Source organism: Citrus clementina, unplaced genomic scaffold, assembly GCF_000493195.1.
Source record: "Citrus clementina cultivar Clemenules unplaced genomic scaffold, Citrus_clementina_v1.0 scaffold_3, whole genome shotgun sequence".
Taxonomy (NCBI): Eukaryota; Viridiplantae; Streptophyta; class Magnoliopsida; order Sapindales; family Rutaceae; genus Citrus; species Citrus x clementina.
The window spans coordinates 1562586-1586658 of record NW_006262339.1 but is presented as its reverse complement, the minus strand read 5'-3'; the positions used below and the strand labels follow the sequence as shown (position 1 = coordinate 1586658).

At 36.5% G+C, this 24073-nt stretch overlaps 4 protein-coding genes across 6 annotated transcripts; 2 read left to right on the top strand and 2 right to left on the bottom strand.

Moving 5' to 3' along the window:
• Positions 1-445: 445 nt before the first annotated feature.
• LOC18048149 lies at positions 446-4050 on the bottom strand. The gene is made up of 3 exons (XM_006439430.2): positions 2651-4050; positions 933-1475; positions 446-793 (listed from the first exon to the last, which is right to left on the bottom strand). The coding sequence occupies exons 1-3, from the start codon at positions 3587-3589 to the stop codon at positions 692-694; spliced, it is 1584 nt and encodes a 527-aa protein (XP_006439493.1). The 5' UTR covers positions 3590-4050; the 3' UTR covers positions 446-691.
• A 6026-nt stretch (positions 4051-10076) lies between these two features.
• Positions 10077-12660, top strand: LOC18048148 (pentatricopeptide repeat-containing protein At4g13650). Its single transcript, XM_006439429.2, has one exon. The coding sequence runs from the start codon at positions 10154-10156 to the stop codon at positions 12557-12559; it is 2406 nt and encodes an 801-aa protein (XP_006439492.1). The 5' UTR covers positions 10077-10153; the 3' UTR covers positions 12560-12660.
• A 5455-nt stretch (positions 12661-18115) lies between these two features.
• On the top strand, positions 18116-19608 carry LOC112100378. The gene is made up of 6 exons (XM_024189747.1): positions 18116-18486; positions 18581-18695; positions 18803-18884; positions 18963-19014; positions 19172-19226; positions 19333-19608. Exons 1-6 carry the CDS (start codon positions 18121-18123, stop codon positions 19509-19511), a joined length of 849 nt encoding a protein of 282 aa, XP_024045515.1. The 5' UTR covers positions 18116-18120; the 3' UTR covers positions 19512-19608.
• A 2043-nt stretch (positions 19609-21651) lies between these two features.
• On the bottom strand, positions 21652-23543 carry LOC18048146 (beta-carotene 3-hydroxylase 1, chloroplastic). 3 transcript variants are annotated; one of them, XM_024189745.1, is made up of 7 exons: positions 22838-23543; positions 22685-22744; positions 22528-22599; positions 22272-22406; positions 21954-22079; positions 21803-21859; positions 21652-21708 (listed from the first exon to the last, which is right to left on the bottom strand). In XM_024189745.1, exons 1-7 carry the CDS (start codon positions 23213-23215, stop codon positions 21661-21663), a joined length of 876 nt encoding a protein of 291 aa, XP_024045513.1. In that variant the 5' UTR covers positions 23216-23543; the 3' UTR covers positions 21652-21660. The 3 variants fall into 3 exon arrangements, with proteins under 3 accessions (XP_024045513.1, XP_024045514.1, XP_006439490.2); XM_024189746.1 differs by having other exon boundaries at positions 21680-21708; positions 21954-22063; XM_006439427.2 differs by lacking the exon at positions 21652-21708 and having other exon boundaries at positions 21818-22063.
• Positions 23544-24073: the final 530 nt, after the last annotated feature.

Sequence of the window (24073 nt, the reverse complement as noted above, 5' to 3'; positions counted from 1 at the left end):
CCCGTTTTCTAATACATTTTACATCAAAAGTAGTGTGGGCGTTGTAAAGATTGACACGTTGGAAGGGCCTAAAAACTCAAGACCCGTTAAAATTAATTAACAACATTAATTACATAAATAGCATTTGCCAATTCGGAATGTATTGAGAAATTTGACAGTATACCTAAGATACTGTATCAATTATATAATAAATAAATAATATTATAATATATGTATATTTATATTATATTAAATTGATTGCAACACATCTAAGTTATTTTAAAATTTCTCATGTATCGGATGCAATTGCTCTCAATTTGGTAATGAATGCCACGTTACCGATGACGCATGAGTCGTCCAATAAAAAAATGGTCATTTTCAAATCTAAGCTAAGAGTAAAATATTCATAGTGCAGTACATGCGCCGTGTCGGGCTCATAGAATGATTAATCGCTGACGAGGGAATAAAATGAAGTGAAACAACACGGTACAGCGCCTCATTGCTCTTACATTAACAGGTTACATGTACGACATGGAACGTGTATAACTACAGATTACAAAAACATATTTCCTTTCTTCCCTTCTGGCGACTGTTCCTCAATTACACTTAACAAAATTTTGGAAATTTGATGAATAAATTAAGGAAATTATGAGCAACAAGAAGGAGAAGCTACCATCCTAAACAAAATAAAATAAAATAAACAAATTGGTGACTATACTTCGCTCACCTCACCCGGTCTACATACACCCACATCTATCTCCATAACTCCTTTCTTCTTCGACTTCAAGACCCTGCAACAATTCCTCCTTGGAGACTGCCCAAACACGCCGATTCAAAAAAAAAAAAAAAAAAAAAGGCCACTATTAGCCCAAGTGCATTCAGGCAGGGCCAATGGCCAAACGAAAATATTGAAAAAGTAACGAGTAAATGAAGAAACTAACAGATGCACTTACTCTATCCCATAGATAGGGGTCAGGTTTTTTGTAAATCACTAATGTGTCAAGCTCAGCAGGATTGGCCATCTTCCATCTGCATTGGGGATGAGGGATCCGATGCCGAGCATACTCACTCACTGTTTGGTTCATTGTAGAATTGAATTCTGCTTTTGACATGTAAAATACAAAAGGTTTTTGACAATGGTTTCTGCTAACCGGACGAGTGTTGAATGCATAAGCTGTGTAATCTGCCCTTCTGTACCAGTTCAAGAATGTCCTTGAAGGCATTTCCATCTCCCGGGGTGAAAATATACCACGAAAAATTTGAACAGCAAAACCCCATGAAACGGATATGGTCCAAGTCCTGCGTTTGTCATAACAGATAGACTGCTGCATAAGTGCCGCTGAATCAAGCTTCTTGGGCACCATCAGATGCTGAAGGGCTTGAACTCTTGTCATATTTGGAAAGATAGGCTCAACTACGTCAAGATGATGAAGTGACACCAACGGTGTAACTGGGTGTGCAGCAAGGAGTCCAAACAGGTTTCCATACACATCATACTGATAGCCATCCACCAAGAAGAGACTGTTAGAATCAGTAAGAATCATTCATGATAACGTCACAATATAAAATTTCTTGATCACATAGATGAAACAAAACCAAAGATAGACTAGAATTAGACCATTGATTCTGAGGCGAACAATACACACATCTAATTTTACACATTTTCAACGGTATAAGCCTTCTCCGAACTGCACTTGCTCATATGCAGCAGTGCATCCACATGTGACATCGAAACAAATTAGCTACTAGAAAATATAAATGAAAAAGTCTAGTCTCTTATGGAGCTCACAAAACAAAAATATAACTACAACTGAAATGCAGCCACTTAGCTAAGACGGCAAGCAAAAACCTATTTCATCAACAAGGTTTATGCCAAATTTGTTCAATCGAAGCAAGCAATCATTAATCAGGGTCATGCTATATCAACCCAAGAGTGGTACCCAAAAGTTTACGTGTCAATTGATTGTTAATAGTGCAACTTTTTTGCTGGATACATCCCCATTAATCAACTTCATAGATGTTTTGTATAATATTCACGTCAAATCACCACATGTGGCCAAGTCCAAGTGAAGGTAAAAAACCCATTCATGATCCATTAAAGAATGGTGACAGCACGCGCTAAAGATGCTTGTGGGTATAAGAGAGATCAAGTGTGACGAAAAATGGTAAAAAGACAGCCCCACGTGGGCCCCATCCCGACACCAGGGAGGCCAGCCCAGACTACGGACAACATTGAACTAATCACACGCCTGTTGAGTGTAGACCGAAAGGAGCTTATGGACCAATCTTACAGTCTGGTAATAAGTAGTAACCATACACCATACATTATTATTATTACACAAACAAAAAGGCCGAAGCTAACGCCAATCAACAGCTCTGCTTGTGCTTGAATTCCGCGAAACGTATACTCGTCTTTCGGTAATCCACACTCATATTTTTACTTAATTAACTCCACTGTTATCTAACTTCAATTCTACGCAAATTAGTAATTACACAAACTACTGCCCAAAAAATTAATTTAACCCCAAAAAAATCGAAGCTTCTAGCGTTCATTTACGGACAAATGATCACCGATCATAACCCGACTGAAAAAGCCGAAACGACAAAAAATAAATAAACTAAAGGCGAGGCACTGAGTGACAAAAGCGAGTTAAGAAACTAGTGAGCGAACCTGGTGAAAGCCGAATTCTTTAGTGAGTGGAACACCGAGTTCGGCCATACAAGCTTGCATTCGATCATCAGAACCGTACAGTCCAGGGTATCTATGAATACACCTATCTTGCATCTTAACAAGCGCCTTAGCTAATGGATAGCTGATAGCAAAGCCGCCACCGCCGTAAGCCATTCCATAAGAGAAATATATATTTTGCAAATGACTCTCAGATAAGCTCCCGATATAATAATACTGATTGTGGTCGTATTTTCTCAAAACCCGAACTAAATTCTCAGTTATGAAAACGGTATCGTCGTCTCCCATCACAAACCACCTCACATTTCTAAGCCCAAGACGGAGCGTTTCGGAAACGATGCGCGAGATCCGTATGGCTGAACGATGTCCTTGTTTGTTCTTGTACGGAAACTGCGAAGTGTCGCTTGAGATCTTCACCGGTGGCAGGTTGTCGGTTTCGTTCGATTTCACAGAGTCATCGAGCCAAACCACGCCGCGCATGTCGTTTGGCTGGTACCATATCTTGATGTACTCTTTTCTTTGGTTCCAAAGCTTAGCTGACGCGGCGATGCCGAACACGATGTGGTGGATTTCAGTCGCTCTTTGCACTCGTAGTTCCTGAGATTCGTGTTTGTGGATGTGGCGATGGGCATCCGCTTGATTTTGTACCGACGGCTCAGATGTTATGTTGCTAGTGACCGATGTAGAGGTGGATGATAATCGATGAGTGGTGGAGAAAGGTTCGCGTTCGCCGTCGCAGGCTCGTGAGGTGGAGACGAGCTTGAGAGTGTAGACGACGTAAGTGACTGATACGAAGAGGATGAGCCAGACCATCAGCTTGGGTGCGGGTCGGATACTTGACCCGGTTCCTGGAATCGGATTACCTGACGGGCTCCTCATCTGATCCCAAATTGGTTTCTCCAAATCTTTCTGGCTTTTCATTATTCCTTTCTCTCTCTCTCTCTTTTTTTTTTTTTCCCTCTTTTTGCTTCGAGTAAATGCAAAAGAATTAGAGATTGTACATTGGCAAAATTACTGTAGATTGTAAAGAATTAAAATAGGTTGTTACTAGATTTGGACAGAACAGAGCTCAATTGTTGGGTACAAAAAAAAAAAAAAATCGATTAATGTTAAAAGAATGACCAGATTTGGTAAAGTAGCTTAAAATGTTGGAACTGTGAGATGAATGTGGTAAAGACTAAAAGGAGCTAAGAGGTGGAGAAGGTGAAATGAGAGTGAAGAGGGAGTTGCAGAGAGTTTACAAGTGACGAGAGCAAGAAGAGGCATAGCTGTCGGATTTCCTGACTCTATACGGGGTAAAGGCTATTAGGCTAAGGCTACACGCAGGGTAATATTTATGTTTATGTTTAAAGTTTTTTGTACTGTTATTGTGAGGAGCTGGCAGCTGGCTGAATTGGGTGTGGTCACTTAGAGGTGTGGGCCGACACATTGACATATAATGGCTGATGATGCGAAGGATGGCAAAATTACCACTAAATCTGTTTGTAGAAATTCGTTCCAATAATTTTACGGGTTACGGATAAATTTAGTATTTTAAATTTAAATTTACAGTAGATTATATAGTGTTGAGAAAATATTTTTCCCAAAGAAATCTGATCTGTTTTTTTTTTTATAGTAGTTATTAAAAATTCTGGTAAATATTATCGATAATACTTATGTATTAATTAAAAGGATGAAATAGGATATTAAAATTAAAATTTGAACATTAACATAAATCCAAAAAATATTGTGTACTGTTGAGAATGTTTATATATTGACTAAAAAATAAAGTGAGATATTGATCTTATTTATGATAATTTGTTTATAATAGAGATATTTTTGTTAGATTGGTATATTTTATTCATTTATTTAATATTAAATTTTTAATTTTTTTATTTACGTTGATAAAATTTATTTTTTAAATACAAGTTATAAATTTTATTTATTTATTTTAATTTTAAAATTTTAATTTTTTATTTACATTGATAAAATTTATTTTTTAAAATACAAGTTATAATTTATAACTTGTATTATATAATTTATATTTTTATGTATTGTTACAAATAATTTTTTAATATATGTAATTTCGAACGAGGGAATCTCTAAAATATAACAGGGACCGGGTAGATCTGATAATTATTAAAACTTACAGTAATTTTTCCTGTTTAAATAAAAATCTACAGTAGGTTGCCGTGGCGGGCGGCATCCATGGCCACCCTTGATTGGACTGATGGGCCCGATCGATTGACTTATGTTTGACATGTTTGGTTACGACTTACGCGTTGCAGGGCACCTGCTCTCAGTTGTTAAGAGAGCAGGGGGCTGAGGAGAGTACACGTATTAATTTGGTGGACTCAAAATATCAGATAATTGCACTTGCACTGTTGCACACCGACCTCCCCTCCTCTGTGAACCTGTTATTACCAACGGTAAGACGCGTTTACGGCTGCATCTTGTTCTTTTTTTTTTCCTGCAACTGCTTGCCGAAAAATGCGCGATATTTTTAATTAAGTCGATGCTTTTTTCTTTTTTTTTTTTTTTTTTTTTGGGAAAAGAAAATTTGTCATTTTTTTATCCATGATTTAGAATTCTGTTGACCTCAATTCCTTAATAGCTGGTTGGTTCATCGAGGACATTATATAGCCCATATAACAAATTTGTGAGAAAACACAATTTGATTCGACAGGAACCGTAATGTAAAAACATCAAACTTTAAGAGATCATAACCTAAAAACAATGAATATTGAGGGTATCCAACAATAAATTTTACTTTTAAATAAATATAACATCAGCGTAGACCCTTGTCCTTTTTTTCTTTTTTCCCCCTTCTTTTGCATTGATACATCGACATCTTTAGAGTTGGCCCATGAGATTCATATAATTATTGATATGGATTTTGACTTTGTATCTGTTCGATTAGTCACATTAAAATTGATCAATTGTTGAAGAACTGTATCTTCTTCACTCTTAACTACTCATAGAAACCGAGGCAGCAATCCTGCTGGCTAATGCCGATGGCTATGTTTATGTTTACTCAACAATTAAAGTGTTTAAATGATGCATTTCACACACTGTACTGTATTATATTATATTTTATTATTTTAATATAGTACATTATATTATGTTGCATTATATTAACATTGAATTATAATAATATTGTACGACGGTTGGTTCAATATTATATTGTATTAATTTTTAATTATACTATATTTGGTGTTTCATTGTATTGTATTAAATTTTTTATTAATTTAAATTATATAATTAAAAAATAATATTTTTATTTATTTATTTATTAAAAGAACATATATATTTTATTTATTTACTCCTTTTTTTATTTTCCTCTCTCTTTTTTTTTTCAAAATTTTCTTTTTTTGGATAATATTTTTGAATGCATCATTATCTGCTTCCTCTCTCTCCTACCTTCGTCTTCTCCAGATCTGTTTCTTCTTTTTTCATTTTTTTCTCTTTCTTCGTCTTCATCTCATTTTCTTTTTTTTTTTTCCCCTCCTTTCCTTCTTCTTTATCTTCTTCAGTTTGTTTTCCATTTTTCTTTTCCTCTTTTTCTCCTTCTTTCTTCTTCTTCTATGGGCTTCGTCTTCTCCACAGTGAAGGCGTCTTCATGGAGCAGTGGCTATGGTGTCGCGCAGCACTGTGAAGGCGTCAATGATAGCGTCGAGCGATGATTGTCAAATCGATTTGGTGTTGCTGGATTGGGTGATATGAAACCACGAAGGATTGGCGTGAAAACGTTGCAAAAGTTTCTTAATTTTAATTTTTTTTTTCATCTGTAATGCAATGCGGCTTAAACCCGACTCTCCTGTTTGATTTATGCGGATTTGGCCGCATTAAGTTTATAAATTAATGCAATACAGATTTAGAGCGCTAATATTAGGATAATGTAAATAGTATTTTTTTTTATCTGATTTTATTTTTTAAAAATTATCATATATCATATATGTGATTGTTACATTAAATTTAACTATACATATCACTTTTACATCAATTGGTTATATTATCATAATAATATTATAAAATTTTTCCTCCTGCAGGCGTCAATATTTTTATTTCTTATCATGTGTGTGGTGATATACCCCCTTTTGCCTTAGCTTTTTTAACAGCCATTTGAATTTAACAAACAAAATATTTGGCCCTGTTCAATTCAACGCAAAGCGGTTCACACTTTAATGGCACGAATTACGTGAGGGTAATCACTTTTCTTTTGCAAATAAAAAGCTGTTTATTAAAATAATTAATGTGAATATTGAACGGCATGAAAACTGCAAACCTCGTAAAGTTTTGCACGATGACAAAACGAAATTATTCACCTTTTCTGAGCTGACTTTTAACTATTGAAATCACGCTGACATTTTTTTTAAGTTTAATTTTTGTCAAATAAAATAAAATAAAGGGTTCAATTTTGTTAAAGTATCACTAATATAGAACAGCTTTTAAAATTATTGAATGCATATTATTATAATTATTTTAAATTTAATTTTATACATCCAACGGTTTTAGAGGTTGCTTTAAGTTAGAACTGCTTCAACGTAGTTGCTGCCTAAATAAAACATCTCTCTTGCAATTTAACGAAGTAGAATAAATCAAACATGCTTGTTCTGTCAAGAGCCAGCTACTCCAGGTATAATAAGGCATTAGCATTTATGTTTGACAAGAGCACAAAACATTAAGTGACCAAGCAAGACTGATTGATATTGGTAGTTTTGTGAAGCCAAAAGCTTCTTCTTATTTAAGGCAAAATTTTAAAAGATTATAATCGCCAAACAATCTTGTTCAGATAAATAACAAAGGAGGTGAGAGTAAAATGTAGTATCGTAAAGGAAAGTGAAAAGTATAATTTAATTTTAGCTTGTTGCCTCAGCTTGACAAATTTCGTCAATGCTACATTGAATGGACTCGGCACCTTACGCAGCAGTCGAGTTGTCTTTGGAAAGGGCGGCTTTTTTTTTTTTTTTTGAAAATTATTGCTCATGATATTTACACCATATAAATTATTGAGACCCGTTTATATTAATTTTGATATGACACCCTCAAATTTTTAACCATCTCAAAATATTCGAGGGACGTCCAACTTTCATTTTAAGAAAAAAAATTATTTTCACTAAAGTTTTGAAACTCTAAAACAGAACATTTAAATTATAACCCCACAATACATCTGCGGAAACTCGAACCATTTTCTAGCCATTTTGGCTGAGCCCAAGTGGTTTGGAAAGGGCTGCTTTGATTGTCCTTTTCATCAACCAAATGCCGCATAATTGCCCTTATTGGGCTCCGTAAATGCTGGCGTGAACCCACTTGCATTTTTTTTTTTTTTCACACTAATTTAAACAACCCACTCTTGTTTATCCACAACCACCAAACCCATGAGAATCTTCTTTAATTTGCGCCAACCATGCCCTTGTTTTATGCACATTGGCCACCATTCTTTTCCAAATCACCACAGTTCTGGCACAGCGAGAGTTACTAGCGAGGAAGTAAGAGATTTTTATGATGGATCTCACTTAAGTGGTTGACCTAATTAATAAATTTGCTCTTTTTTTTTTAAGAATAACGTACAATATGCCACACAGGCCATGAGTCGGGTGGAAAAATATAATATTATTACTTTCAATTTGAAGGGAAAGAGTCCCGAGTTTCTAATAGGAACTCATTTCTGTATTGTTTAGTACTGATTGCCAATTTATGTATGCTCAAAAAACCCTTAACTATGCTATGATTCTACGTGTGGATAAAACTCTAATAAACCCTTAATATGCTGCAATCATATGCACACACAGTCGACTTCGCATCTTTTTAATGTATATCTATTTAGACGGAGCTTAAATTGTATTTTCTTTTTAATCTTCCAAATTGATGAATGATCAGTCCCTTTATATCCTCTTAACGGCTAAAACGCACATGTTGAATCAGATTAGAATTTATTCGGATTCTCTTCCAATGTGAACTTGCAGAAACTCTGAATTTGTGATGTATATAATTCATTGTTAACTGCCCATCACAGGCATAAATCCAAAGTATCAAGTGGGTAAAGGCTACAATATCTGTTTCCGTAATTCATTGTTAGCTGCACTCGCACCTGATCAATATTCTTCTATAGGAAGCCAACAACGTTGTGCGTGAAAGGAGGAAAATTTTGCAGGGTGGCATGGCATGGCATGGGCTGCGACGGTAGCGGCCACGCTAATGAAAGAAAACACATTTCGTATGTGAAACAAAAGTACACGTGAAAGCGCAGAAGCACTGCAGCATACGTCCATCATTTCTATTCAATTACCTCTGTTTTATTTGTTGAACGCTTTTTAATAATTTTGGGTATGCAAATAGATTAACAAATAAATAAACTTTAGGTGGTACTGTAGAAAATATAATATTTTTGCTAACGTGGAGTGATGAAGATTGAAGAAAGCAATGTATTATCTATTATGTGGTGTCACTGGGCAAAGGATTGAAATGCTGACGCTGCTAATTTCAACAGATTAGTTACGTGGTGCATTATGGTTAGTCACTATTTTTTAAAGAGATTTTGTTGTGAAGGCAGTACCTTTAGTTGAGGGAAGATTGAGTCAATAGTATCGTTTGAGAAATGATGCTTGCCCCGCAAGTGAACCCCAGCTAAATCCCCGCCCAAGTTTAATGAGCGGTGTTGCTTGTAACTTGCAAGTAGCACCAGGCAATGGCCGGGATTGTGAAATTCATGTTTTACAAACCAACTTATGTTTAAGTGTGTATTTGGAGCAGTTGCGCTGTCATATTCTGCTAGAACATAGGGTGGAGAGTAGCTGCGCTATGGTAGTAAAGTTGCTCCAAACGCACGTTAAATTATAAACCAAAATGCTACAAAATATAATCATTGTATTTGACGTGGAATCTATATAGATGCAGTTTTTTTTTTTATTGGATAGGTATGTCTCAGGACTAAACTTCTAAATAGTAATAATAGATATTTGAAGTTTTTTTTTTTAAATTCTAAATTTTATTATTATCTATTAAGTGATTAATGATTCTTTATAATATTGGAGTAAATTAATCATATTTCCTCATCACTCTATTGATAAATATCACATCATTTAAAATGTATGGCACTACTTATTTTAAAAATATATTTCTATAAATTTAATAAATAAATAAATAAAAGAGTGAGTCAGTAGTTCTCAATTATATAAATAATAGCTATAATAACAATAATAATAATAAAATCGTGACTATGATGGACCTGCTTCACTATAGAGCATTGATAATGGTTGTCAATTAATAATAACAATAAGTAAAAATTTAATATTTATCGCTATAACCGTACAATCATTGTTATTGTTCCACAGTAAAAGAGTTTCAATATAACCGACCCTTATAAGAATCGTATTGGTAATTTATTTTAAATTTGTTATTTTTTCCTTCAATCAAAACGGCACACCTCACTATTACTTCCCGCGGGAAATCTCCCCAAATACCCAAGCGGTTACAACTCCAGTAGAAAACCGTTAAACGACATGCATGAAGAGACTCACTCGCTCAATCTCTATCCAAAAACCCTCCATCAAAACCTTATTAAACCAAAACAACCACTCACAAGCACTCAAATCATCTCTCGCTCAGCTCTCCCCACTGCTCACAGACCAAATCTACTCTCTTCTCATAAAGAATGGCCACCATCTTGACCCCATTTTGTCCACTACTCTCATCTCTCACTTCACCAAATTCGCTGACTTTCGTCGCGCTTTTCGATTCCTTTTTGACACCCAAAACCGCGACATCATCACCTACAATGCTCTCATTTCTGGATTGGCTCGTTTTTGCCAATCTGGACCCGCTTTAAAGCTTTTTGATAGGTTGAGGTATCAGGGTTTGAGGCCTGATGCCTTCACTTTTAGTTCTTTGGTTAAGGCTTGTGGGAGTCTGCAAGAAAACGAGATTGTTCATGGGGTTTGTTTGAAACTAGGATTCAGTTCAAGGGTTTATTTAGTAAGTGGGTTTATCGAAAATTATGCGAAAAGTGGAGAAATTGTGTCCGCTGAGATGTGTTTTAGGGACTGTTTAGATCTTGATAATGTGGCTTATACTGCTATGGTTTGTGGGTATGTGTGGAATGGGGAGTTTGATAAGAGTAAAGAGGTTTTTGTGGAGATGAGGAGTTTAGGTTTAGAATTGAATGAATTTAGTTTGACTGCTGTGCTTGGTGCATCGTTTGATGTTAAAGAAGGGGAGCAGATTCATGGGTTTGGTGTTAAAGTGGGTTTTTTGAGTGGAGTTTGTAATCATCTGAATAATGCCATAATGAACTTGTATGTAAGGTGTGGGCAAAAGTTGGACGCTGTTAAAATGTTCGATGAAATTACTGAGCCAGATGTTGTTTCTTGGAGCGAAAGGATTGCAGCCGCCTGTGATGGTGTGGAAGCCTTTGGACTGTTTAAAGATCTGCGGTTTAATGATTTTCAAATTAATGAGTATACGATGATCAATCTTTTGTCTTCAGTTGGAGGGGAGAGGATATTAAAAGCTGGGAAGCAAATTCAAGCATTTTGTTACAAGGTGGGATTCATGGAGGTTGTTTCTATTGGAAATGCGTTGATATCCATGTATGGGAAATGTGGGCAAGTTAATGATGCTAGGAGTATTTTTGATTATCTGATTTTTAAGGATTCTGTTTCATGGAATTCTATGATTGCTGGATATTCTGAAAATGGCTTTTTTAATCAGGCTCTGGATATGTTCTGTCATATGCTTGAATTTTCACTAATACCCAATGGTTACACTATGGCTAGTATTCTTGAAGCAGTGTCTAATTCAAAATCTCTAAAGCAGGCAATGCAAGTACATTCACATATTATTAAATCTGGATTCTTGCTGGATGATTCCATGATTTCATGCTTGATAACAACGTATGGGAAATGCAATGCCTTGAATGAATCAAAGAGAGTACTTTCTGAGATTGATAAAAAGAATGCTGTTCACATTAATGCTTTGGCTAGTGTTTTAGTATATGCTTCTTGTCATGCTGAAGCTCTGGAATTATACCGAACCATATGGGGCTCATGCCGTGAAGTGAATGGCTCAACTTTCAGCATTGTCCTTAAGGCTTGTGCTGCTATGACAGATCTGGAACAGGGAAAAGCAATTCATTGTCTGGCACTGAAAGCTAGATATGATCAGGATATCTTTGTTGAGAGTGCTGTTATTGACATGTATTGTAAGTGCGGAACCATAGAAGATGCAAAAAGAGCTTTCAGGAAAATATGCAGGGACAGTTTGGCTGGTTGGAATGCTATGATGATGGGATATGCTCAACATGGTTGTTATCACGAAGTATCCAATCTTTTTAACAAAATGTCCAAATTTGGAGTAAAACCGGATGAGATAACTTATCTTGCAGTGCTCACATCATGCTGCCATGCTGGGTTCGTGAGAGAAGCGCATACTTACTTGAGCTGTATGTCTGACCTTCATGGATTGATCCCACAATTAGAACATTATGCTTGCATTGTTGATTTACTTGGTCGAGTAGGACTACTAGAAGGTGCTAAGATGACCATTGATCAAATGCCTATTCCACCTGACGCTCATATATGGCAAAGTCTTTTATCAGCCTGCACCATATATGGAAATATTGATCTAGGCCTATTAGCAGGAAGTAAACTTCTTGAGCTTCAGCCTGATAATGAATCTACTTATGTTCTCCTTTCGAATCTCTATGCTTCGGCAGGAATGTGGAATGATGTTGGGAAATTGAGGAAAGAAATGAAAGAAAAATTTCTTTGCAAGGAACCTGGTTATAGTTGGATTCATGTCGGAGGATACACTCATCATTTCTACGCTGGTGATAGTTCACATTCTCAGAGTAAAGAAATATACAAGGAGCTAATTAAGTTGTATGAGCATATGGTAGCAACTGCGAAATTGTAAAAGTTCAATCTTTTCTTAACCATGTACAAATTATGATGCGTAGAAATTCATTGCGCTATTTGCAAGCAGAACATGTGTACCCTTGGCCTTGGATCTGCATTCCCGGGAACTTCAGAATCAAGCGTCTTTGTTGTCTCGGTCATGGTCGAATATATATATATATATATATATTTTTAAGAAGGAGAAGAATTTCACGGGGGATAGTATGATACAACTCTGCAACTCAGAGTTTATATCCTAGATTTACACTTTTCGAGTAAGTGCTGACTCCAGCAAAAAGAAGCAAAAGAATTGAAATTAATGGAGAAACAGAGATAGCAGGAGAGACGGAGAGAGAGAAGAAGAAATATTTGCCATTTTCCTGTCCTTTTTTTATGACGTGTTCCCCTCTACATATATCTTTTACCCCTCAACATTACACGTGTAACTAACCAACAAATGAATGATTCAAAGAAAAAACAGTCACAACAAAATAACAAAATCACAGCTGCCATCTTTTCCATTCTCTTTGTGCCTTCTCGAATATTCCTTAGGTAATGTAATCTTTGAGGTATGTTGGTGCCCTGCGCATACGAGCTGGACCTTTTGTGTGCTCCTCAACCAGCTGGGCTTCTTTCTCTGTTTCCCATGCTGACTTGTCATTAATCTCGGGCAAGGTTGTATCATTCCCTATCCCTTGAAAATTTACCTTGTCCTCAAGGTGAAGCTCGGGATATAACTTGTAAAACTCATCATAAGCCTCCCCCAGGACACACTCCTCATCATCAGTACCCATCAACAACAAGAAGTTGCTGCGGCAGCGATGGTTTGCACTATATTTCTGATCACAATTATAACATAACCCTTTTTCTCTTTTATCCCGTAACTCAGCCGGAGTAAGTCGACGGATTGGTAAATTTGGGGTTGGTAATAATGGAGGTTGAGATGGTGGTTTTGGTGTAGTAATAACAGGGGCAGCAAGAGTATTGGTATTTTTAAAAGTGGAAGAGTTCGATAAAACATGGGAAAAATTTTGTGGAGCTTGCGGTGTAGTAGGAGACCACTTTGACCAAGAACGACTGGTTGTTTTAGCTTCATCAGATCTAGCCTCATAAGCTCTAGCAAGAGCAAAGGCTTCCATGAGCGAAGTAGGTCGAGTAAACAACAACTCACGACGGATATCGGGTTTTAAACCCGTGATAAAGAAACTAATTAACAAAGGCTCAGATATACCAGTAACTTTGTTCATTAAGTCTTCAAAAGCAGACTGAAATTCCGCAACTGTGGTGGTCTGTGTTAACTTTGAAAGATTCCCTTGATGGTCTTCATACATGGAAGCTCCAAAGCGACTCTTAAGACTGACCAAAAAACTTCGCCATGTGGTTAAGAGATTGTTAGCTTTCATCCATTGATACCAAGCAGCGGCTCTCCCTTCCATGTGAAACGATGCAATGCGAAGACGCAAATTATCTGGGGTCCCATGGAGGTCAAAAAACTCGTTGATGCGAAAATCCCACCCGGTCGGATCAGAGCCGTCAAACTTGGGAATGTCCATTTTCATGGAATGTAAAAGCGGGGAAAATTCTGTGCCCCCAGCCGAACCCTCTGTAAACGCTGACATCCGCTCCGATGGTCGTGAAGGGCCACTTAAAACGCCGACAGACCCACGGATTTGAGATTGTAATTCCTCAAAACGGGAATCTACAGTGGACATGTATTGTTGTAAGGTTTGATGCACAGAGAGTGTTTGCTTCTCAAGGAGCTCCTTCATGGCGGAAAGAACTTCAGAATCAAGCGTCTTTGTTGTCTCGGTCATGGTCGAATATATATATATATATATATATTTTTAAGAAGGAGAAGAAGACAATGAAAGCACCAATTGATACAACTCTGCAACTCAGAGTTTATATCCTAGATTTACACTTTTCGAGTAAGTGCTGACTCCAGCAAAAAGAAGCAAAAGAATTGAAATTAATGGAGAAACAGAGATAGCAGGAGAGACGGAGAGAGAGAAGAAGAAATATTTGCCATTTTCCTGTCCTTTTTTTATGACGTGTTCCCCTCTACATATATCTTTTACCCCTCAACATTACACGTGTAACTAACCAACAAATGAATGATTCAAAGAAAAAACAGTCACAACAAAATAACAAAATCACAGCTGCCATCTTTTCCATTCTCTTTGTGCCTTCTCGAATATTCCTTAGGTAATGTAATCTTTGAGGTATGTTGGTGCCCTGCGCATACGAGCTGGACCTTTTGTGTGCTCCTCAACCAGCTGGGCTTCTTTCTCTGTTTCCCATGCTGACTTGTCATTAATCTCGGGCAAGGTTGTATCATAGTATGAGGCATTATTTACTTGCTTCCAGTGCTATAAATTAACAAATCAATGATTCTAATCATCGGTCATTTTCATATTTGATTGTTTTTTTCCCTGTGAGGTTGAGGGCTTAGAGTTTGAAGCATACGTATAAATTGAAGTACAACGCGGACAGACGGGAGGCATGCGAGCAAATTTCGGATTCTTTTCCAACCAACATAAGACAAATGAAATCCATTAGGTGATTTTGCAGTTGACTAATTATGGATTCGTACTTAGAAAACATAATGTTTGTGTGGCTATCTGATTATTAACACGTGTGGTTAAGTATTACATGTGCAAATATATTGTCAGATTCCCAATGACCTCTGGTTTCATTCATGTTATTGAAAATGTCAAGGGTGGGAAATATTATATAATTGTTGACTTGGGAACTTATTTCTCATTACTGGAGACAGGTTTTTCAAAGCTTGTGTCCATTGAGCCAGTTAACGTCAGATTAACAGCTGTGAAGATATATCTTTGGTGTGCTACAGACATTGTGCTTCAATTTCAACGTTTGTTAAACTAAATCACTGTAGAAAGTTAGAAGTTTTCTTGCTTTTATTATATCCCTTGATTTCTCTATGACTTTCAGATGGATCTCTGATAAAATGTTTATTCATTCCCTTCTGCAATTATGATAAACTTGTTAAAACTCGTGTTCAAGTAATATGTGTATTGTATGCAAAATTGGCCGTTCATGTTCTCTGATACAGGGGTTTATTGGAACTATGAATTAATGCCGATTTCACATTTTTGCTACAACATAACAAAATGCCCTCAGGTTCTGTCATTATGAATATAGTAAAATTTTAGCTGTTGGCAGCTGAAAACTATCCAAGATGAATTTTCGTTTTTTTTTTGGGGGGGAAAAAAAGAACAACATACAAAGCAGAGAAGATAAAAGCAGTAATCAAGAAGAAGAAATAATAGAAAAATAAATTTTTACATTATATAATACCATCGTATTCATTCATTAATCTCTAATGTTCCATCAAATAGGTTTTCCTGAGGGCATGCTGCTCACGATTTGGAGAAGCTTTGGATATCACTGAAACAATGGATTGAAAAGCATTTACTGCAATTCTGCACTTTATTTGCCCTCTTTTCGGGAGAGGCCTAGCGCTCCTGAGACTTTTGCTGATTGCACCAGCTGCTGGAGTATCTATAACCTTGCTATTCATGATGTAAAGAGTATGTATTAATTGCTCTTTTGATTTGGGATAATATTGCTTTGACAAATGTGGATAGATATGTGACCTATTGCTTCTGCCCGGAACTTATATATAGCAGTGGCTACATGTTATTGACAATACCAGGAGCTAATGTGATTGGCCTGGCACAAGGATGAAATACCAGAAACCGGCTATTCAGAGTGGCAGGAGTTGGGGTGCATGCCAGCTAATTTGTCTTGCTGTACAAGATTCTTTTCATCTCAACTTGGGACAAGTTAGCTTGATTTGGTGACCAAGTGGAAATTATATAAACCATCATTGAGCTTGTCTGATTGAGAGCACGTGCGTGTAGGATCTATAGGTATCTAGCTAGGTTCTAAATATTGATCTATGATTTGTTTATGTTACTATCGCCAGACCGATTTTTGTGAGTTCAAATATAGTTTGGGCAGGTCTCAGGGAGCAGAGGGTCATACACCTTGTTTCCATGGAAACCTCCTCGGTACTTAGTAATGTCAAATTGCTGCTTTAGGGCCAACAGGATTACCCATCTTGCTCTATTTTATTACAATATTCTGCTGAATCACATGCTGAAGTAGATTCTTCTCCGGGGATGCAAAAGATAGGAAGAGAAGATGACGACCATGATGATGCATCAATTTGATCATTATTTTTTGTTACTCATTTAGTCATATAACCCTCCTAATAGAGCTTTCCGTTGTGCGTGCAAGATCTAATAGAATGACTTGGATGAACTGATGAAGGGCTGAAAGGGCTCCCGTGAATGTAAGTTCTAGCTGTCAGGAGAAAGTTGATGGGTGTTCTACTTGAAAGGGCTTTTTGACTTATTTGTAACTGCTGCTGTAGAACTAATGAATCTGCTACAGGATTCATGATACTGGCATTTCTTCTTTGACTTTTCTTGACACTAATGCAAGATAAATGATCCTGTTTCAAATTCATGACACCAACATTTTTTTTGTAACACCACCTTTCTCTATTTCATGTATTGCAGCATTAATATGCATAATATTTATGAGTAAGTCTGTTTCAATCTATCCGTATTATTGCAACCATTTGAAAATCCAATGTTTGTCAATGTGTGCATGGACAGCCATTCCTAGAAAGGCATTATTTAACAGGGGGCTATGTTCCTCGAAATCAATCTGCCAGCTATCCTCCTATTTTTATTTTTATTTTTGAATGGCGCCGGAAGAGCTTAGAAATATAATAATGATGCACACGCAATACTGGTATTGTATATTCAGTACACTGGTTCCGACATATTTCTCATACGGCTGAATAATCTCGCTGGCTTGTCCCTCAACGCAACGTCCTTCTATGTCACCTGTTTTTGTTTTTATAATCAGGTCAAAATTTGAGGCTGCTAAACTATTCTGCTTATAATTTCCATCGAAAAGTTTGCATATAATCTAAGATTGCTCGAATAAGAAACTTCAACAGAACTGATCATTTATTGACCTCCAAAATAAATCCCGCAGGCCGGACTTAAGTTGCTTACAGACCCATACGCTCAAAATTAGTGACCTTGTGGCATAAAGGCAAATCCAGCCCGCAACAAGTAACAGCTCTCAAAGTTTCAATTAGATAATAGATATTACTGCAAACGCTTTTTACTGCTAGTATTTTACTTCAGATTCCAGAAAGTTTGGCTTGTACTCTGATGGCCGCGTGCGTGTGTACTGTGCCGTAAGTTTTGTATGCCGTTGTGCTCTTCGGCAACTTCTTATAAACTATAATGATGCGGATTCCCTTGTCTGTTTTTCAGCAACTGGCTGTAAAAGGCCTACAGGCGAGCATAACTTCTTTGATTTCATGCCAAGGCATGACACATTGGACTGTAATGAAAATGTAGCGACTGATTATTCCTCTTCTAATGTTTCAAGGAACAAAAAGACACGTTAACCAACTTTATTCTTTGCCACATTCTGTCTCCAATCGTTCTATGAAAACAATAATTTATTACCCTTATCTTCCAAAACCAAAATCATCCCCTTCCCATTTCAATCATTGTGAGAAAGGACATGTCTGCTTCCATCAATTTCTCAGGGCAAGCCCAAACGCAAAGATTGTGCTTCAGAGCACTGGGGGGAAATGGAATTGTCCTCAATTCTTTGCCCTCCAAAATATCGTGTCAACTTATGCAGAATACAAGCAAGATAGAACACCATGGGATTTCCATCAGAAGTCTGGCTAAATGCAAACCTTCAACTCTTGTCCCATCAGCAAGCGATGACAGTATTGAAATTGTTCCATTTTCGGCATCCAACACAATTAGAGAGTTCTATGCATGCATCAATGAGAAGAACCTGGAGCGATTAGAGACTTACATTTCAGACGACTGTTGCTTCGAGGATTGTTCCTTTCCTAAACCATTTCAAGGGAAGAAGGTATATCTATAATTTTCTATAGGTTTCTTTAATTAAGCAAAATAGGCCTCGTTGGTTCTTTACTGCAAAAGGATCTAAAAATGGGATACCACAGGAGGTTATGCAATTCCTTGAACAACTTATGACAAGCATGGGTCAGAATGTAAAGTTCAGTGTTGAACAAGTTTGTGAAGGGGATGAGTTCACTGCAGGAATAAATTGGCACTTAGGTAAGTATCATCTGCCATTCCCTATAATATTTATCTGTGTCTCTCTTCAATAATACATTATCCATGAACAATGTAACAAATTCAAGATATCTTCTATTCCGTGGCAGAATGGAAAGGAAAGCAAGTTCCTTTTACCAGAGGATGCAGCTTCTACGAATGCTCATTAGAGGGGGAAACACTACTAATAAAGTAGTATCAAACACACTACCAAATGACAATTTCATAAGTAAACAAGAGCATACCACTAATATAATAATTAATGTGCAGGAAAGCTCGAGTTGTGATCGAGTCACCAATCAAACCAGGAGGCATAGTGCTGGTAATCAACAGAATAAATACTCTTAAAGCATTCATATATATTACAATATAACATAAACAAGAGCTTCCATATCGAAATGCCCCGTAACAAGAACATTTATTCTATAATAATTTTTTTTTTAATTATATTTCTGGGTCACTCTGTTTGATGGATTCAGACCTTGTTGAAGAATCTGACTTCATTGTCTGATGATTTCCCAAAGGCCACTGAATGTAAGTTCTAAGACATGATCGATATTTCAAAACCAAGAATGAACTCTTATCATTATTCTAAAGAATCTGACTCCACTGTACACTGCTCACACACTCTCTTTGGCAGGGCTCCTAAATAGTCCTCATGTGATATCGACATTCCTGCTAAAAGCTTACACTATATTTTTGGCGCCTTTCGTCAGGCCAATTCTAGCAGGCTACATCAATATGTGGAATTTCATCGCTCGATTACTTGGCTTAGCATTCAACATTCTCATTTACATTCTAAAGATCTTTTCCAAGTAAAAGAAACAACAGTTCGCAAAAGTAGTCTATATATTATACACTTATACATGCATGTCACTGCAAAAGTACAGCAAATAACATAGCTTCACATTACACATCAGTCATCATCCCCATCACGACTCGACCATGTTTCTAGCCATGAAAGAGCAACCAGTGGCCCAAGAACAGGCGGAAGGGGTGGCGGCTTGCCGAAAGCTACCGTAGGCTCGGCCTCCTCCTTTGTAATTAGTCCTCTTTCTGGAGAATCCTCATTGATTTTCTTCTTTGGAGTTGTAGTGGCCACTCTACCTGGTTTCCAGTTTCCACAAACACATTGTTGTCATGTACAATGTTCTTACACAATTATAATTATAATAAAGCCATCAAAATTCAAAGGTGAGAGCAGGGAACATATACCTCTTGATCCTGTGACAAGGTAGATTGGTTTCAATTTGGATTTTGCAGACAACAGTGCACTAGTTCCACGCATGTACGCCGATCAAATAGCAACCCTGTCAGGTTAAAATCCATATCTTAAAATTAAACCTGCGACGAACTGCGACGAAGAGACCAAAAAAAAAAAAAAAAAGCGAGAGAAGCTGTAACTGAACCTGCGACTGCGAATGTCGTGCTTGAATCAAAGCGAAAGCGAACGACACCGTCGTTTGTTTCCAACTTAAAGACGAGAGCAGTAAAGTTCGGGAATTTTCAAGTCAAGTTCTAGAAACCGACCTGTTCGTTGATACGAATGTAAACGTGGCTTTTGGATTGGATTTGACGACATTCATTTTCAAGGCCAGGTGCATTATTTTTGGGCCCAAATTCACTCATTTCTGTCCCATTAATATCTTTTGGGTTGGCCCAGTTCGAAAATTTTCAAATTTCGAGTCCTGTGTTCGGACAGAGATGCTTAGGCTTGTTGCCGGCAGGACCCACGTACTCCATTAGTCCCGCTGGCAATAAACTTTGTGTCGCCGTCATCGTTGCTTTGCACGTCTCATGCATTTTGTCACACTCATTGATATTCTTTGCAAGGCTTTTGTCCCTTGCACGTTTTCAATTCCCAAGCTTTGAAGACACTTCTTCAATTTAAGAGAGAAAACGAAATTACTTGAAAATCTAAATTGTTATTACAAAATTTACAAATTATTTTCAACTTTCCGTTTCTAATTAAGCTGATCACAAGATACAAGAGTCGCCATTTAAGGCAAATTGTTGCAACAACTGTGAGGGTTTTGTGGGCAAATGACAGAAGCAATTACGCATGTGCCACTTCATTTAGGTGATACACAAAGACACCCGTGAAGTGAATCATCCAACGAGCACTGATGTTGCATTACTTATGGTCCACGTGTTTTGCGTTGCGCATTCGTGTTACCGACCGAAGTCGTCCACACACTTATACTACTTTTTCAAAAGTTCGGGGATCACTGACTTTCGACACGTATGCTACGTCGTTGACATCTTTTATCAATTAATTAAAAACACGATATCATAATGTTACGTACACAGATTTACACTTTCGTCTTTTATATAGTTCTACGAACGAACAAACATATACTTGAGACAATAATTCGATGCCGCGCACACCAAGTTTCTTTTTGGTCACAAATTGGGTCGCTTCATATTTCGTAGTGCGGTTGCTGTGACAATGGATTGTCAATGACTTCCATTTTTAGCGTTTTTTGTTTTGGATTATGGTATGATTCTGTTGTTTTGATTGGTTTCGTTTGTTATGAAAGTTAACATATAGTAGTATTACATTATTTATTAACCGCCATTCCTTTTCTACTTCAAGTCAACTGCGAGGTCTTACACTTTCAGGTCTTCATTTTATTATTACGAGAAAATAATATAGGAAAAATGACTCTTATTATACGTATAAGTGGAACACAATATGATCAATTGCGAAAAAAAAATAAAATACAAACGGACATCATCGCTTCACACTACTTAAAATATGAGAAATTCTAGATTACATTATTAAATATAATTAATTAATATATATATATGTTACGTGTAGTTAAAATTTTATATAATCATCAATTATATGTTGATTCTTCAAAATAAATACAGATATATCATAAGATTATTTACTTGTTATATAATTAATATAATACATCAAAATATTTTAAAATTCTTTTAAAAATACAGTTGAGCCTTAATTTAGCTACGTTTCTTTATCTAATCCTTCCGTGCCTTCCACCTCTTCTAGCTCCTGAATACAAGGCCACATGCATTCAATATAACCTCATGCCATCCTTCCAATATTGGAGAGTGAATAAAAAAAAAAAAACCAACTAACGTCTTACCTGAGGTCCCAAGAACAACCCGTACGGCAACCCATTAAATTTCTCCGAATGGTGAAGCTATAATTACGTGGAAAAAGAGAAATACATGAGTGTAAATGTTGTGATATTAAGATATTTACAGGACGTACATGGAAATGGGTAATCGAAGTACTTGATGTGCTGCAGCGACTTTACGTAAATAAGGGACATGAGCGATTGGTCCCACAGGAAATCGACGGTGGACAAGTCCATCGTGAACGAACATGTAGGCCATTCCGAAAACTGTAATTCCCAGACCCTGGATTAAAATCTTAATCGCGTGAAACTCGCTTAAAGAAACGTGTCAAACAAAAAATGATAATAATGGCGCCAAATTAGAGATCAGTTCAGGGGATATTAGATCCACCGATGACTTGGAAAAATTTTACGATGTTAATCTAAAGTGGGAAAAGAAAAATCTAAGTCAGAGAGAAAAGGACGAGGCAAGTACAGCGCCGAAACAGAGTCCTGGAACGATGCCTTTGTGGAAGAAGCCGTAAGAAAGCAGAGCAATTGCAGGAACCGCGTTAATTACTGCAAAAATATCGTTCAACTCGAAAGGACCATCCCTCGGCTGGTGATGAGACTGCAAAATTCCAAGATGCAAACTTTAGGGAGCGGGAAAAAAAGAAAAAGAAAAAAAAGCGGCTTCACTTCTGAGAGTCACCAATTGATAATTACTATTAATTAGTCCATAAGTAACCGACCTTATGCATGTGCCACAATGAAGCGTGCCATAGAGCTCTATGAGCCCACCTTGCCCAAAACTCCATGCCTACCTGCAAATTTAATTGCAACAGAGAAAGATTCAGCATCAACAACAGAAATTTCGATGCAATCATTGGAAGTACAATATTAACTTACAGCTGCCCCAATAGACAGTGCAAATGTACCGAACATTTCTAGAAGCTGCAACTCACAACCCTGGAAGGCGAAGGGACAAAATTATTAATTGAATTTTCTTCAAATAAAAAGAAAAGGAAAGAGAAGAAAAAATTAATAAAGGTGAATCAGTGCCTCTGTTTGCCATGAAAATCTGTGATGTATGGCCAAAACAGCCATTGAAGAGATGCCAAGACTGGACACGATTGCTGCAACAAGGTAGGTTTGTCTCTCTGATCTTTTTCTTGCTTGTCTCTCTTCTGCTGGCGAGAAAAATTTGATCTCATTCTGTGCTTGTACAAAAGTTTTCTTCTCAACTTTAGTAGTACCTTCATTTTTATCCTCTGTGACAAAGCACATACTCAAGCTCTTCGGTTTCCTCTTCTGGGTTCCCTGCCTTAAAGATGATCGAGGAATTATCGCTTTGGATATTGCTTTTCCAGTAAAGAAAGTATTACGACCAAGAAGATATGTCACAACACTTGAATTGGCTGATGACATTCCACTTGCCATAGATTCTCAAATCAAAAGGCTTTATTTTAGGAGACAAATTCAAAATCTTGACTCTTGAATTTAAGCGAATATATGCGCGCAAGTTTAAATGTGTACACACACAGAGAAAATTTGAGAGATTCAACTTTTAAACTGCGAGCTATTTTAAGGAGAAGAAATTAAATTACTGGGAAAGTAACTAGAAGCTGGCTTGAACCTGAAACCAAGATGGTGGGTCGTACAGAGCGCAAATCTTTCAAATTTTTTTGTTAACTACTCAGCCCTTGCTTTTGATTTGACGGGAGGTTTTGCCATCCAACGGTTGGTTTGATGTTTCTATTTACCTCAATGCCCTATACTTTTGGATTACCGTGGTGTGTATATATTTTTATGTTCTATTTTTTGCTGGGATTACGTGATTTTAAAGTATATTAATTAATTAATTTATAATACATATATTTTTTTAATAAAATATTTGGGATATTTTTTCTGATATTTTAATTGTATAAATTTTTTAAACAATATCGGTTTAATCATATTATATGTATTTATGTGACCATTATATGGATTCACAAACAAAATAAATATAAGTTATCTTATGAATTGAGTTTGTAATTGATAAATGAAGTTGGGCAATTTATTTATGTTTAAACTGTAATAAATTTATTAAATAATTTATCTTATGAATTGAGTTTGTAATTGATAAATGAAGTTGGGCAATTTATTTATGTTTAAACTGTAATAAATTTATTAAATAATTTATCTTAATCATGTATGAATTTAATGATATAGTTTGACTCCATTGAACTCGATCACATATGAAATTTAATTAATCTTTATATGACTATCATACTTATTAAATCTCACATGCATTGATTT

What these genes read in the sequence shown, in the direction of transcription:
- LOC18048149 (XM_006439430.2), bottom strand. Translation starts at nt 3,589, where the DNA reads ATGAAAAGCCAGAAAGATTTGGAGAAACCAATTTGGGATCAGATGAGG. An exon ending in AAGAATTCGGCTTTCACCAG is followed by an intron (nt 1,476 to 2,650) that starts GTTCGCTCACTA and finishes GATGGCTATCAG; the next exon opens with TATGATGTGTATGGAAACCT. An exon ending in ACCCCTATCTATGGGATAGA is followed by an intron (nt 794 to 932) that starts GTAAGTGCATCT and finishes GTGTTTGGGCAG; the next exon opens with TCTCCAAGGAGGAATTGTTG.
- LOC112100378 (XM_024189747.1), top strand. Translation starts at nt 18,121, where the DNA reads ATGTCTGCTTCCATCAATTTCTCAGGGCAAGCCCAAACGCAAAGATTG. An exon ending in GGGGAAACACTACTAATAAA is followed by an intron (nt 18,885 to 18,962) that starts GTAGTATCAAAC and finishes ATTAATGTGCAG; the next exon opens with GAAAGCTCGAGTTGTGATCG. An exon ending in AACCAGGAGGCATAGTGCTG is followed by an intron (nt 19,015 to 19,171) that starts GTAATCAACAGA and finishes TGATGGATTCAG; the next exon opens with ACCTTGTTGAAGAATCTGAC.
- LOC18048148 (XM_006439429.2), top strand. Translation starts at nt 10,154, where the DNA reads ATGAAGAGACTCACTCGCTCAATCTCTATCCAAAAACCCTCCATCAAA.
- LOC18048146 (XM_024189745.1), bottom strand. Translation starts at nt 23,215, where the DNA reads ATGGCAAGTGGAATGTCATCAGCCAATTCAAGTGTTGTGACATATCTT. An exon ending in CATTGTGGCACATGCATAAG is followed by an intron (nt 22,407 to 22,527) that starts GTCGGTTACTTA and finishes GGAATTTTGCAG; the next exon opens with TCTCATCACCAGCCGAGGGA. An exon ending in GGTTGTTCTTGGGACCTCAG is followed by an intron (nt 21,709 to 21,802) that starts GTAAGACGTTAG and finishes CCTTGTATTCAG; the next exon opens with GAGCTAGAAGAGGTGGAAGG.